General features: G+C 48.7%; 5 protein-coding genes across 5 annotated transcripts; 1 reads left to right on the top strand and 4 right to left on the bottom strand.

Moving 5' to 3' along the window:
• Positions 1 to 571: 571 nt before the first annotated feature.
• Positions 572 to 4206, bottom strand: GGI43DRAFT_87060 (BRO1-like domain-containing protein). The gene is made up of 4 exons (XM_083210428.1): positions 3832 to 4206; positions 3305 to 3734; positions 2047 to 3198; positions 572 to 1977 (listed from the first exon to the last, which is right to left on the bottom strand). The coding sequence occupies exons 1-4, from the start codon at positions 4107 to 4109 to the stop codon at positions 832 to 834; spliced, it is 3006 nt and encodes a 1001-aa protein (XP_083059126.1). The 5' UTR covers positions 4110 to 4206; the 3' UTR covers positions 572 to 831.
• A 698-nt stretch (positions 4207 to 4904) lies between these two features.
• GGI43DRAFT_408569 (uncharacterized protein) lies at positions 4905 to 5338 on the bottom strand. The gene has a single exon (XM_083206374.1). It carries the CDS (start codon positions 5279 to 5281, stop codon positions 5036 to 5038), a length of 246 nt encoding a protein of 81 aa, XP_083059127.1. The 5' UTR covers positions 5282 to 5338; the 3' UTR covers positions 4905 to 5035.
• A 380-nt stretch (positions 5339 to 5718) lies between these two features.
• On the bottom strand, positions 5719 to 8837 carry GGI43DRAFT_87097 (uncharacterized protein). Its single transcript, XM_083210431.1, has 2 exons — positions 6427 to 8837; positions 5719 to 6371 (listed from the first exon to the last, which is right to left on the bottom strand). Exons 1-2 carry the CDS (start codon positions 8738 to 8740, stop codon positions 6157 to 6159), a joined length of 2529 nt encoding a protein of 842 aa, XP_083059128.1. The 5' UTR covers positions 8741 to 8837; the 3' UTR covers positions 5719 to 6156.
• A 1371-nt stretch (positions 8838 to 10208) lies between these two features.
• On the top strand, positions 10209 to 11442 carry GGI43DRAFT_87083 (glycolipid transfer protein domain-containing protein). Its single transcript, XM_083210430.1, has 4 exons — positions 10209 to 10707; positions 10771 to 10829; positions 10920 to 11038; positions 11122 to 11442. Exons 1-4 carry the CDS (start codon positions 10560 to 10562, stop codon positions 11414 to 11416), a joined length of 621 nt encoding a protein of 206 aa, XP_083059129.1. The 5' UTR covers positions 10209 to 10559; the 3' UTR covers positions 11417 to 11442.
• Positions 11443 to 14068: 2626 nt separating this feature from the next.
• On the bottom strand, positions 14069 to 15211 carry GGI43DRAFT_385067 (Alpha/Beta hydrolase protein; the record flags this gene model as incomplete). Its single annotated transcript, XM_083203602.1, has 1 exon — positions 14069 to 15211. The coding sequence occupies one exon, from the start codon at positions 15209 to 15211 to the stop codon at positions 14069 to 14071; it is 1143 nt and encodes a 380-aa protein (XP_083059130.1).
• Positions 15212 to 15460: the final 249 nt, after the last annotated feature.

Genomic DNA, 15460 nt, shown 5'->3' on the forward strand with positions numbered 1-15460 from the left:
CTCATTAAAATATAATGATTATAAAGTGTCCAAGGGAGCACTGCTAAAGACTACCTACTTACTGCACGACCCAAATGCCTTCTCCAAAAACCTCCCCAAAAGTCAGAGCCCGCCCCTGTCTCCAGGCCCCCCGAAGATCGCTAAAATACGACTCAGCACCCTCCTCTAGCGGTCAAATTAGGCGCCTCCAATTTCTCCATCTTCCCGGCCCGCCCAGAAGCCTCTGCGGGGTACAAACAAGATCCGAACTCGGGTGCTCCGCAGATTCCACGCTGCTGCTGCCATTCGATGCTTTTACTTTTCAAGCATAACAACTGTGCTGTTTATTTCCCTTTTGCTCAGCCTGTGGCGAATAGCCGTGTATCAATTATTCAGCCAAGCTCACGAAGAACACCATTTTGTATTATGCACTACCCGTATTACTAGAAATGTATAGGTAATATTTAGCCGTTTAGAATTTCTCATAACAAACATCACTACACGTAAGAAAAGGGACAATGGGGGAGGGAAATAGATATTATTAACGCCTTCAATATACGCCTGTCTATCTCCATATTCACCTCTTCCCTGTCCGTCTCCATGTGTCTTGGCTCATACCCATTTTCACAGCCATTACCTGCAGCTATTCAGTTCCCTCTAGGAACCCTGAGCCTTCATCTTGAATCTTCTTGGAACGTGTCAGCTACACCACCATCTATACTACCATTTCTCTCTTCTCTGATTGCTTGAAACTGGTATTATTTTCATCCAACTAACTGTCCTATCTCCGTACACTTTTAATACTTGCTACCTTCTCCTGCCAATAATCACAGCAGTATCCCATTCGCCCAATTATTTCCATGCATTCAATCCAGCCCATGGATCATGTGCCTGTTGCTGTTGAGCTGACCGGGGCTGTGCGCTCTGAGGATGGCCAGTTACATGATCGTAATCTTGCTGGCCGAAGTGAATAGTCTGTTGAGGACCCAATGGGGGAGGGCCTGGAGGAGGTGGCGGGGGAACAAAGCCAGGAGGTACATATCCCGTTTGGGGGAGCTGTTGCTGCTGCTGTGGTTGCATTTGCTGCTGCTGAGGCTGTGTGGGTAACGCACCATACGTACTGTAGGTCTGGTGCTGCCCAAAAGACGTCTGTGTTGGGGGTGGTGATTGAGGGCCTCTCATGACATTCATATTGAAAGATGTTTGATTGGGAGGAGGTGATGTCGGCCCGGGGTTTCTGCCGTACGTGCTTGGATTGTATACGGGCTGCGAAAACGTACTTTGAGGAGGGGGGCTGGCGTAACCCGGAAAGTTTTGCTGATTGGGTGGCGGAGATGTCGGTAGCTGATACTGCCCCTGATAACTGTTGCTATTGCTTCGCTGGGCGTATTGAGTAGCCTGACCTTGCTGCTGCATTAGGGGCGCAGGCGTTGGTCGTTGTGAAGGCGGCCTTGCTGGCACTGCTGGCACTGGCTGCGACGCCTGTGTAGGCTCAACTGACATACGCTCCATAAGGCCGCGTAGGCGCTCTCGTTCCAGCTCCGCTTGCTGGCTTTTGTTGGATGCTCGCTCCTGTTCGATCTGGTTGAGTAGCTGTGCACCTTCTGATCTCCGGTTGTTTACAAATGTATCCACGTTCTTCTCAAGGCTTTCCACCGTCTGCCTCATCTCCGAGTACCAGTTTTTGGCGCTCTGCAAGCCCGCTTCCAGATCCAAAAACTCCTGGTAGGCGCGCTTATACTTGCCAATGGCTGATAACCGCTGTCGCTGGATAGACTCGTACTTGCTCTGCTCGGCTCGCACGCGCTTATCTTGCAGCAAAGTGTTAAAGGTAACAGTGAGCTCCTTCATCAAGGCTGATTGTTTGTGATTTGCCTGGAGTAAGCGATTCTGATGAGGTCGAAACTTTTCCAGTTCCTGCTGGAAAAGTTGCTGCTCATAATTCGCAATTGTCTTTTTATTAAGGATGAGGACTTGTGAGATGTCGTCGTTATGGATCTATGATTTCTTTTTGTTAGTACATCTCTTCAACGACCATTTTCATGATAATATAAATATGGCTCTCACCTTGTCCTTCAGGTCCTTGAGAACTTGGTTCCTCTCTCTCTTGATCAGATTGAGCTTCTTGAGAATTTCCTCAACTCTTGCTATCTGCTCCACGACTGACGGTCCAGATTCATCAAAGTCCGCATCGAGTAGGTTTGGTTCGTTTCCAGATGGGCTGACGGCGTTGCTCCCTCTAGCCTTTGCCTGAGAGACCGCTTTGGAGAAGAGCTGGTCGACTTGTCCGTTGGCGACAGCGTTTCGCATCTCGTCAAACCACGCTTCGTTCTGACGCAATTTCGCTGCTAACTGACTGTCACTCCTGCTGGCTTCCTCCAGGGCCTCTCGATAGTTGCGAATATCGCCTCGTAGGGTCGTTGTAAGGCGTGCGCTAGGTTGTTGACTCCACTCGTTTTCGTACTTGGACCGCATCTTTTCGCACACACTCTCCTCCATGTCCAGCTGTTTGGAGCTCTTGTCCAAGGTAGACACAATGGATTCCTTCTCACTCCGCAAAAAGTCAAAGATGCTCACTGGGTTTTCATGATTGGCAACATCTTCACACCACTGCCGGAAGTCTTCGTCAGGTAGAATATCCTGATCGAAACCGCCTTTCAATACCTGCAGCGCCCCCGGAAGTCGAAGGTAGTCCAAACTTGCTGCCATCTCTCCATTTGCGGTGTCTACTTTTTCCGTCTCGGCTCTCACCAGCTTAGCCTTCTCTTCGTCGTACAAACTGGCAGACTCTGTAACTGCCATGGGTACAATCTTGGAGAACAGATCGGGCCCGGTGATGCGTTGGATATCTTGACCAGCGTAGAGCTCGCTTACTGGGATGGGCTTCGCAGCTGGCAGCTTGGCAATCTGAGGTAGACTGGCTTCTGCGGGGATTGTCTGGTGGTAGATGTAATCGTTATCCTTGATGGCCTCTCGCAGCCGCTCCTGAACCGTGGAGCACTGTCGCTTCGTTAATTCCTGGAGGTGCGTGCTGCAGTCAGCGCCAAGATTGGCATTGGATGGCACGGTGCTGGGGAAATTTTTCGCTAATCTGTCGGCTTCCTTGGCAAGGTTGTCTGCAACCTGAAGTCGTGATAGCGCCACGCCATGTTGGCCGGCGTCATCGTCGGTCATTGCTTGATAATACTCCGCCATGGAGTTGAGCAGATTGGCTTTGATCTACATTGTTTTCATTTTCCAAGTTAGTCATATCGTACATGTAGGAATTTTATATCATCCGCATTGAGAAGGGGGCACAATCAGGCGAGTAGAGTTTCCGGCTTACCTGAACCATTGTCAACCAGACTTTCTCAAATATGGCCTTTGTGACATTCTCTTGCACGCCCTCGATAGCCTGACCATAGAGATATCCAGACTGCGATGCTAGCTTGGCCAGCAATCCTGATTTCTTCTGGTCCTTGATCTGCTTCTCCAAGAAGATCTCTTGTGCCTGGGCAAGCATAATATGTATCAAACACTTGACAGTTTCTCGGCTCAGATCAAACGAAGGAGCGTGTAGGAAATTCTCATTGATGTAGGTGAACATGCCGGCTGATGCTTGGAACGAGTGATATGCTACTTTCAGTGCAGAGTCGTCTTCTCGGTTCTGAATAGCAGCGTGGCCGGAAAGAACAGCCGAGATGTTGAAGATGACGGAGGCCTTTTCGAATGCGAGCGAGTATTGTGTTGTAGGCTTGTGAGTGAATGCATCGAACCTAAATCAGGAGACAGGAGATTTATATTAGTACACATCTCCCCAGGCAGCTGTATATGGTAGGCCTCTTTCAGACTTTGGAGATTAAACGCTCGTACCAAGTAAATGAAATCTTAATATGCTGCTCGTCCACTGGAAACCGCAGGTCCAGCAGCTCCAGCTGTCCATAGTAACGATAGAGCATATCCCTTCCAGTAGTGCTCTCCTTTCCCGCACCTCGCATATCCTGCCTGAGGCGGTTGAGCGTCACGCACTCCTCGGCATATCGCTCGGGGTCATCGCCGTAGGTATCGCGAATGTAGGTCTTTAACGGCGAAACCCAGTCAATCTCATTGGTTGCCTTGGGCGGCGCGGCTATCATGGGAGACTGCGTCATCTTGTGCGACTGGCGGTAGACTCAATGGGCCACGGCTGAGACGTCCAGCAAGTCGCATGCGCGTCGTCCAGCGCGGAGGACAAGACGTCCGGCGGGGATACAGCAGTGTGGTGCGATGGCAAGCTGCACGAGAGAAATAGTATCGTATGTTGGTAGACCGTTTGTTGCTGACTAGAGGAGTCGTTGAGGGGAGGAATGAAATTAGGCGGGACGCGAGCTATAAGCAACCGTTTGTCTCGTAAGCAGGTTTCAGCTATCGACAGCAACGGATGGGCTTTCAGCTCAAGAGAAGACGACGAGGCGAGCTTGCGTAGGGGTCTTGCGTATGCTCGAGCTGTTTTGTGCGGAGGTAACGTAAGATAGCTTAGTAGCTTGGTGACACCTTTTCCTTTGTACAAGTATCTCGTCGCCGAGAGCCTAAGGTTTTGGACTCTGAGGCGGGGTCCTTCAGTAATGCCGGAAGAGGAACAATCGAGGTTGATGCTGAAAGGAGTAATAGCAACAAAATTATGGAGAGACGGGTTGAAAGAAACCGCAGTCGTTTCCCTCGAGACAAAGAAGCGACGTAGGAAGCGCCAGGTAAGCTGGGCTGGTGGCTGGTGATTTGCCAATGATGTAGGCGGGACTACTACAGCTGCGGCAGAATCCAGACCCATAAAGGTGGTGATGCCATCTCTCCAGAATAGCCGCTGATGGGGGTTGGGCGACAAGTGCTGGCGGCAGCGGGGTCCGGCGCCTGTTAGGCACGATGGTGCTGTAATCTGCGCCACTGCCCACTCCAGGGGGGCTCTAACAGTCGCTAGGGCCGCTGCAAAAAAGTGGCGGGCTGGTCTAATTAGCGGGGATGTCAACTTGTAGACCCCTGAACCAGCATGAAGAAAAGAACCAAACTGGATTTCTTGCATGATCGGTGCTTGCTGGACACATCATGGCGGGCTGGTGTGTGCGTGAAGTGCCGGGCATGGGCGGAAAAGGGTTGAAACAAAGAAGCATATATTTAGAAATAGACGTTTATGTTGAGTTTTACATATAGAGATAACCTTGAAGTAGAAGCATTTGCCGCGCGTTGCCGCCGATCTGTTTTGAGTGCTGAGCCTGTTTGCTGCTTGGGCACCAATGAAGAGGAGCGAAAACGAAAACCGAGCCAGGGTCTGTATAATAGAGTGACTCATGAGATTAGAATGTAAAGGCGGTGACTACTTCAGCGGCAGCACGAAATAGGTTTGTTTAGATTTCCTTTCTTTATTCTTTCCATCTTCCTTGTCTTGACAATGTCTTATATACGTTAAGCTTGTATTTAGAAAACTTCACTGACTAGCATCAGCGACCTCTCAACCTCATACGCTTCAACTCCACTCTTTCCCTTATCACGTTGTCTTTTATTCTTCTCTTTTTCTTTCGCTAGAGATCAAAATCAATAGTAGCAGCAGTAAAAGAAAAGGGGGGCAAACCACCTACCTTTAAGAGAACTACTAGCAACTCTCTTCAACCTCCATCATAGGCTTAAACGTTCTTCACCTCGCAGGCTTATGCAAGTGATGTCCCCAAATGTGACCACTTCGCCGCTGCTATTGGTCACAGAGACTACCCAGCACGGCGCTTCTAGACCACCAGCGCAACCCGCTACTGTACGTGCCGGTTTTTTGAACCTTGTACCGTCTCTTCCTAGGTATTTAACACCGATGAGAAGACTCAAAAAGCAACTGTGCCGAAGTCTGGTTCTCTTCGCTAAAGGAGTGGTTCACAGCTAGCCATCCTGGTAGCCCCCCTGGTAGCGGCGCGCTTGATGCGACCCAATATGCGACCCGATATGCGACCTCGCTTCTGCAACGGAGTTTCTCATAGATGCACGAAATCATAAGCATTGACCAAGGCTGTTGGAGTTCGGAAGAAGATACGTATATAAAGTATAGGCGCGAGGGCCAAAGAAACGATTCGTTGATAACTATTTCATGACGCTCATTGATACTCATTACAACATACTAGGTATCTTTGTTCAACTTTTCCCACAACAAGCCAGAGAAATCTACATGTACAATCAGCCCATTCAAGTATACACACTCTCTGTCCAAGCATTGACCTGAAGACCCCGCTCAGCCATCTCCGCATCCTTCAAAAAATCCATCGGCATCCACACCAGGTGGCCCTTGATCTCTGCCAGCTTCTTCTTCGCCTCCTCAGGCGGCATGAACTGGTCGAAAATGTGACCGGGCTTGACGCCAGTAGGCGGAAGGAAACGATTGTAATCGTCAAACGTTTTGACTATTTTTGCATCAGCTTGTGAAACATCTACATCCTCATTGTAATATTGACTTACTGTTATTATCTGGATCGGCGTGGAATAATTGGCGGAAGAGTTCCGTGTTTCGGTCTGCTCGACTTGTCCACATATCCCACAGCTCGTCACCAAGTGGATCTTCTACAAACTTCCAACTGTCATCATCATCGTAGACGTTATTCTTGGGCTCGACAGTCGGTGGCATTGCATTGATGTCGTTATCGGCATCAAATTCTTGCGGAGGAAGAAGACCGAGGTGCTCTCGCCAGAGCATCCGCCGCAGAGTCGTTGCATGATATCCTGCTTCAAACGGCCTTCCGTCCATGGTGGATCGAATGATATTCGTGTCTTCCATGACGATACTCAACTCGCTGTCGTGGTTTCCTTGCTGGCTACGATCGTTCAGGTTGCTCGAGCCACAAATCACTACTCGGTCGTCGGCAATGAGTATCTTGGCATGTACGTAAAGCTCCTCCTGAACCCAGTTCTTAATCTCAGTTGATGGATCTGTCTCAGGCCAAACCTCGTCTTCCAAGGGAGGTTGGCCAGCCATGGCATGATGCGCAACAGTAGTTGCCGTTTTGACTTCTTCCTTTGGCTTGGCATTCTCAAATGCCTCCTTTGCTTGTAAGGCTTCATTATGAGCCTTTTCTTTCTCGTGTTCTTGGCCCATGTGGTTATCCCTTTCGTTGTCAATGGGATCTGATGTCCCGTGAATTCCTTCACTCATAATGTCTTCGGCGAGGACTCGCTGGACCTGCTGGTATTTAATGCCCGTCTTCTCCTCCGCTTCGGTGATTGCAGGAGTCTTATTCAAACGGTCGTACGATCTCAGGTTGAAGAAGAAGATGTGTTGAGTAGGATCCACTCCTTGAGCCTTGATTTGTTCAAAGATGGAGTGCTCCCCTCGACATATTGACTTGTACTGGTAATCCATAATGGCTCTTGTGCCAGATGCGGCGTTATCTCGAAGATCACCCGCAAATCCTGGGATGGCAGGAATGACAATGATGACTCTGAATTTTCGACCCTCCTTTCCAGCTCGGACTACGGCATCAACAATGGCCCTCCCAATCGTGTTGTGGATTGGGGATTGGTGCTCGCCAGTGGCAGTGATGAAGAATTGGTTCTCAATATAGACATAGTGTTCCGCGGTGGCAATGATTTCTGAATATGCGTTTTGAATGGAATGATCCGTTAAAATTCCGCTTGACCAGTCGGCACTGGATCTCACCACCTGAGCATGGACAGTGCCCCGATTGGGTAGGTTCTTGGTGCTCAGGGGGGTCAAAGGATGCTTAATGTAGTCTCCCATCGGATACTTTGGCCGCTGCACGCCAACTAAGTCTTCATCTTCGCCTTCACGACCCTCGAGAATAATCCAGTCGAATCTCGCGTCACGCTTATACTTGTCTCGTTTGACAAAATTCCATCGTAGAACGAAATGCTCGGCTATGTCAAGGACACAAGGCCCGATCACAGCCATAGAGACGTCATGCCAAGGCATACGGCCATAATCTGCCTTGCTGACTTCGTTGTTCTGCCAGTCCTGGACCTTTTTGAAGTCCATGATTCGATTATTGTTAAAGTCTTGGCCTGGCCAAATTTCTTCAGTCACCTCATCTGGGTGAACATCTGAAAGCGGGTGAGACCGAGTGTCCCACCGGCCAAAGCAGAGATCTAGACCGCCAATGAAAGCCATAGAGTAGTCAATAACAATAAATTTCTCGTGGTGGGCCCAGTACATTGTCATGTCTGCCGCATTTTCTAGAACATTGTGATCTGGATGCCGCATAATCCTTATGTTGTTGAATCCTGGAGTGCCCTCTGGACAAAGAGCTTGTAGGGCGTGTTTGGTGTGTGCCGAATTACAAGTCAGAGCGGCCTCGACCTCCTTGTAAACGACGACGAAGATTTTGACTCCTTCATCCGCTTTTCGCTTCAAAATCTGATCTAGTCTGTACTCTTGCTTTTGGTGAGGCGGTCGTCTCATGAACAGCTCGGGTGAGAGCCACCAGTCTTCGATGTAAATGGATTCCTTGGCCTGCTCCAAGGCGACAGACACGGCCCAGAAGTAGTCTCGCCCATCCACATACCACTTGACGAGATTTCCATCTCGTTCAGGGAAAAACGAATGGAATCGGTGAGACTCGCAGATTTTGGTTCTCTTCTCGTCGCAGCGGACCTCGTGCTCTTCATCGTGGCGATGATTTTTGTTGAATATGTTTCCAAATTTACCAATCTGATGCTTTTTATGTGATACGGCCTCCTTAGCTTCGTACAGCTTCGTATCATGGAGTTTATCTTTTATGTGGTCCACAAAGCCATGTAGTGTAGACTTGGAGGCGGCCATTGTTATAACACTACTGGTAGAATGAAATGAGTTCCGTCATAGGGTAGTGGATGGGAGGCTACTATCGCGAGTTAAACAAGCAGCTGGGGGGAACGAGTCTGGGTATCTGAAAAGTGAAATGTGACGAAAGTTGAGATAAAGAATAGACGCTAGAGGGTAGAGGAGGTGCCAGATAAAGCAATCATATATATAACATGCTGCAATCGATGCCAAGATCGAGGCTATCAAGGAAGCGGGGGCTCAAGCTCAGCAGACTTCCACGGCATGAGACCATGACGGAAGGATCGACCCGAAGAGAGCTAGAGCTAGCTGAACTAATTCTACCCTTTTGCAAAGGGAGGGCATTGTAAGAGGCAGATGCCGGCGGCGCCACAGGGCTGACCGCGAATAACAGCAGGGATTGGGAGGTTTGGGGAACTCAGATCCGCAAACTTATTTGAGGTAAAACGATATATGCAAAGCTAATCTGTCTAGCAGCGGCTCTACTTTTGTCTCGGGCCAATTAATCCAAGTTTTCTTATTTCTTTTTCGTGTCTTGGCGTGACATGGATCGATGTCTGGCAGGTTTGGCTCCAAAGTGGAGGGCCCAGCCTTGTTTGTTTGAGAGGGTGGGATGATGACGTCACGATAATTGAGAGCCGGGGTGTTTTGTTGCCTAAAGAAAAAAGAAACATGAATAGAAGCAATATTTAGAGAGGAATGCTGTGATTTTAGGTGGACACAGTGACGTATGGTGTGCAGTGGAATTATATGAACTTATTCGAGAAAAATCCGCCTATTGCACTTGGTATGCTTTGCAGCTTGAGAACTTGTGCTTGTCTTGGCGCCAGTTCTTGCGGTTGGCGCCGCTCATCTGAGCGATCCGAGCTTGAAGCCATGTTTAAAAGACACGTGGGAGTAACAATGATGAATCGCCAAGTTGGGCAAAGATTGGGCTGTCAATCAATCATCAATTCTGTGCATTGGAGGATGATCAATGGTAAAGAAAGGCAATATAGTTACAACGGCGGCCGAGTTGGAGAAACAGCTTGGAATTGACACCTGATCAGCGCACCGACTGACTCTTGGTATACAGACCAACAAAGTACTGTACAGCAAGGAGTATGTACCTACTGACGCGTAATACTGAACCTTGGTTACGCTGCCCAGCATTATGTAAGCGGGATACACTGCGCTCTCTTCCAAGAGCTCAATTGCCATCTGTCAAAGTCTTGGTTGTACGGGCTATGTCACGCTTCTCTGTACGGAATAAATGCGGAGTGCTTATATGCAGCTGAGTGGGCTTGATCCAGGAAATACGGATCGCGGCCACAGTCTCGAAACGGATCCATCTTTAGCTGGATCCAAGGTACCGACAGTCAGTATAAGTGCTGCTGGGACCTTGTTAGGCTAGGGGCTGTGTATACTTGTGTTGGGCTTTACAAACATTCTCCAAAAATAAACACAAGCTCAGAGCAATATCACCGCTGCTACTGATATACTTGCTGTAATCAAATAAATACTAAATAAATACGACACAGTGCTCGTATCATCGATCCAGCCCCATTGAGTTCGCTGCAGATTCGTAACCCTCCCCGTCGACCCCTATTCTTTCAAGTCTCGTGGCTGGCTCTCCAACAACCCCACCTGTGCCTCACTGCCCCACCAGCTCCAGGCCAGATGTCGAGCATTCACCGCCGAGACCCAAAGACCTGATAGCGTGTTCATCTGCCTCTTTTTCTTCTTCTCCCTTACAGCTCCCAATTCAATTCAATTCTCCATTTCTGTCTTTGTCTTCTTCTTTTTGCTTCTCTAGCACATACAAGAAAATCTCTCCAAAATGTCTGCTCTCGATATCCCCGTCGGCGCCACCATCGTCAAGACCTTCAAGCAGTCCTTTGTGGACGTGCCCATTGATGCCGAGAATGGCAATGCCGTTGCTACCACCCAGTTCCTCGATGCTGCCGAGTCCCTGACCACCATGTTTGGTAAGCCGCAGTCATAAGGATCAATGCCTTGAAGAGAGCAAAGTGTCTAACCCGGCTATGCAGACGTCCTGGGCTCTGTTGCCTTCTCTCCCGTCAAGAATGATCTGCTTGGCAACGTCAAGGTACGCCTATAGCTTATTGAAGCGTCCATACCATCAATTAGAGAGGCCTCCAGGATAATTGATAGCTAACACATCTTACCCTATGTATAGAAGCTCCGTGAGCGCCAGCTCGCCGCCCCCGCCGAATCTGAGAATGTTCAGGACCTCTGCCGCAACGAGCTCAAGACCAAGAAGCACACTGCCACTGAGGGCCTTCTGTGGCTGGTCCGGTACGTATAATTGAGCCTTCTGCAGCCCATCCACACATAAAAGCTTAAAAACGTTGGGACTAACAATGGATCCTCCAAAATAGTGGTCTCGAGTTTACCTGCCTCGCCCTCAGCGCCAACGTGGCCACAGAATCCGAGGAGCTTGCTGATTCCTTCCGAAACGCATACGGCTCAACCCTGAAGCCACACCACAGCTTCTTGATCAAGCCTATCTTCAGTGCTGCCATGAGCGCCTGCCCCTACCGTAAAGATTTCTACGCCAAGCTTGGAGCTGACCAGGCTCAGGTTACCGACGAGCTGAGGGTCTACCTGGCCGCTCTCAACAAGATTGTCGGTATTCTGAAGGGTTTCGTGGAGAGCAAGGAGGCCAAGTGGTAAATTGATTGAAAGTTGGTTAAGTTATTAGCACAATCTAGTACATATTGGTAATTAACGAAGAAACGAAATAAGGCGAATAATCCTATTATTAGCTGGGTTAAACATATTAGCGTCTTGAAGATATATGAAATGCTCTATATCCATTTTTGATGATGTACTCGCCGAGAAGAGAGTGATTGCAGCTAATAAACACGTGAAAACGTCTGAATTTCCAGTAGTATATACATGACTCCCATCACCAAAGATTTTAAGGTAGTTCCGACGACACGGTATATCTGTTCGGTATGTTGGGGCTTATTAAAGTGTCTGTCATGTTCGCCCAGCAGTTGCTAAGTCGCTATATTACATATGCCTACCAGTAGTCGTAGTCTTCCATGGTAATACTACGAAGTACGTTAGGAAAAAACACTCTGGGTATGCAGCCCGCTAGCATGCAAGGAGAGCTCAACAATAGGCTCGTTTTACCGTAGAAGACGCGGGTAATCGGCTGCTGTCTCATCTATAAAAAGATTCTTGCACACAAACGCATTAAACGCTGCAACTATAACCGAGGAGCATTGGAATTAGTACTCAGTCGCGGGAGGCAGCAAGAATCATACGCTGAGTATTTCTACATTCGTTGATCTTTTTGAGATTGAAACTACAATGTTGTGAGAGAATCGTTGTAATTGTAGCAGAAATCCTCCATGCACTTGAACATTGGTGTTCAAGCACAGGCGTGAACGCTTATTTCGCGTTGTTACCCTGGAGTGTCGCATGCAGATCATCTGAATTAGACACTTTAAAAGCATTACAGATTTTAGATTAAAGGAATAGGGCTTTCATCATGACTGGTGAAGCAAATCTCCTCCGTCAGTGAAGGAGACGTAAGGACACGGTGGAGAGCACAAATATCATGATGCATTACATGAACAGCAATAGAAAACTCAACCAAGCAAGTTTGTCAGGTATTATCTTTCTACTTCTTCCTATTAAGGATTTCAAAAACTGCTAACGACTTTCATATAGCGGGTTTATCTAAATCCAAGTCGTAAGGTGCTTTGAGTCCTCTGAAACCCCTTTCTGTAATTTGTAACTACAAAACCTCTTGAAGCCTTCGAACTACCCTAGGAGTACTTTTTGAGCTGTCGATTCTTAAAACTTTTGTGTGTATGTTCGATTAGAAAGCTACTGGACCTTGAACGTAGCAGAAAACATCAAAATCAGCGATACATTTCTCGCCATCTAGGGTAGCAATACGATACTACGAATCGTCGTTCCAACAACTCGCCCTTACCATACAAGGTATCAACTCTCGAGCTCTCAAGCATTCACGTGAAAACAAGGAAAAAAAGAAAATAATCAAATAAGCTCAACTGCCTCATATGGCATCCGGGGGTGTAAACCACAAACAAAATTCCGGATACCCCCCTCCATCCTCCCGGCACTCACAAGCCATTTCACCTCGGCAGCTCAACCACGCCACGGCTTCGGTCAGCACTCTAATTAACCCGCATATCATCATCCTCAATCCTCTCAGCCTGACCCGACTATTATGCTAACATCATTTTAGGACCATTTAATTAGTTATTAACCATTTATTTTTATCTTGATTCATTCACGCCTTTTTGGTTCATTTCCCCAAAAAGCCACCTCGTGGTCTCACCCACCCCCCATGATCCTCCAATAGTCTACCCGAACCTTCCGAACTGCATATCATCTCATTCACGGTATAGCTAGCTTCGTTTTCAACACACCCTGTAATATATATCCCTGACAGAATCACAAGCAAGTAAACGATTCATAACTCTCCGTTTCACCCATTTAGACCCGGCACCGGACCCGGCACATGCTCTCATCGAGAGTTAATCTTGCCTTATAGGGCTCCCCCACGTGTGCGACTCGCATGAAATTCCCACTTCCATTCCGGTTATCCGAGATGTCAAGTTTTTAAAGGTTCAAACATGAGATCGATGTATGGTACTATTGGTTGCAGGTTAAAAAAACGCCATGACATGTGAAGTGTCATGAATGATAGAACTTGCATAAATACCCTCGTGCTAGAGGACTCTCGTGCTAGAGGACTCTCGTGCTAGAGGAGGGGTGTGAATGAAAGAAATCAATCGATGATGGTGTGGTTGAATTTGAAGGACGTAAGACAGCCATGGCTGATAATCCTTCAAAGCTAAACTCCTGGATTTCGAGTATAGGCGGGAAGTTAGTTTAGCGCCACGGTAAGTAATAAGATGCCAAGATTATAGTCTTTGATATATATAACTATTCAACAGTAAATCTTCAATCGTGTGCTATTAAATCAAATAAAAAGTTCATTTACATCTTTTCAGACAGGTCTTGTTTATGCCAGATAAGCACCCCATTCGCCTATTCGCCGCTTCTATGCATGTTCCCTCCTCCAAACGCCAGCAATAATCAGTTCGCTAAGTAGTCTCTCGTCTGGCTGTAGTCATCTTTCTGTACGCACGTGTCTGTCTGTCTGTCTTTGTCTACTCTTGTCTACCCAGCGCAACGCAGTTCTGAGGTATCATCGAGACGATGTCAAAAAAGGAAAAGAAAAAAAATAAACAACGGAGGAGGGAAACAGAAAAGGATAAGAGAAACGCTATGAGCCGCCAATCAAGGGTAAAAAAATGAATCTAGGAAAAAAAGACATGGTCAAAACGGGCCAGCTGATTTTGACCTATTCAAGAAACTAGGCCGGGGTATCCGCAAACGCTTTGTCTTCATTGACCGCATCGATTCCCTGTCAGTGTCGTGCGCCTGACCGAGCCAGTTGGCAATGGCCTGAGTCGCCTCGGCATATTCAACCTCCACACTCTCCTTTTGTATCATTGGCGGAGGGCAGTCCCATGCATGCTTCTCACCGGCAACAATACGCATAGTGACAGTCTTTTTCAGGCTTTGCAGTCTCTTTGCGAAGCGGGTGCCCTCAGCAAGAAGCATGTCATACTCGCACAAGCAGAGATGGACGGGCGGTAGCTTTTTCATAATGTCATCCGACATCAAGCCCGGGGAGAGCCGAAGATCTGCGCGTTTGTGGCGAGGGATTGGGGGATAGACGTATGAGGCATCGATGAGGTCCGTCAAACCCTTGGACAGGGTGAGGTCGGGACGGGAGCAACTCATCCGCTTGTCTGCCCTATTGATGGTCCAATCCAGGCCAGGGTAGAAGAGCACGAGGCCAGTGATGCGAGGGACCGGAAAGTTCAGCGTGTAGTTCCAGTGTGACGGGTCGTTCATGATGAGCCAGCTTGAGAGGGCCGTAGTGGCGCCTGCGGAAAAGCCAGAGAGGATTATGCGATTGGGGTCGATGCCAAACTGGCCAGCGCGCTTGGCTATCTGCAAGATGGCATCGACACAGTCCTCGATGGGGGTTGGAAATGGGTGATTGGGAGCCAGGCGATAGTTGACGGTGAAGACGACGGCATCCAGCGAGGTCATGACAGCGCATGCCCAGCGTGCATTATCGGTTCCCTGGCCGAGAATCCATCCCCCTCCATGGAGAGCGATGACAGCCGCTCGAGGACCGATGGACAGACGAGGCGGCGTCCACACCTCGACCCTGATCTTCTTGGGACCCTTGCATTCGGCGAGCGTAGAATCAGCCCAGAACTCGGTGGACGGCGTAGGAGCCGCAGGTTCTGTGCGGTTGGCGATGCTGAAGCCGAGGCTGGATGCATAGCGGATGGCCTGAGCACGCGCATTCAAGGTCCAGCGGGAACTTGCCTCTAAGGGGTTGACATAGTCGTCTGGCTCCGGCACTGTCGGTTTCCTGATGGTTTCCGGGATGACTTCCATGGGAGAGGCGCTCTGGTCATCCGCCTTGAGTCTGTTGAACAGTGATTTGGTTCTGCTACAGCGTAGCCTGGCTTCTACGGAAAGGCAGGGCCAGCGGGGATTGGCTGCAGTCTGACTCTGGGGGAGGAAACAGCGGGGTGGACGGATGGAAGAGGGGCGTGGATGGTGGAAGAGGGAGAAGAAAAGGAGAAAAAGTTTGATGGTATGAGGAGGCAAGGAGGGTGGGTGGCGCGAGGTACGGATAAGGTA

Source organism: Trichoderma evansii (genome assembly GCF_050947405.1).
Source record: "Trichoderma evansii strain SZMC 28006 chromosome Unknown GGI43scaffold_14, whole genome shotgun sequence".
NCBI lineage: Eukaryota > Fungi > Ascomycota > Sordariomycetes > Hypocreales > Hypocreaceae > Trichoderma > Trichoderma evansii.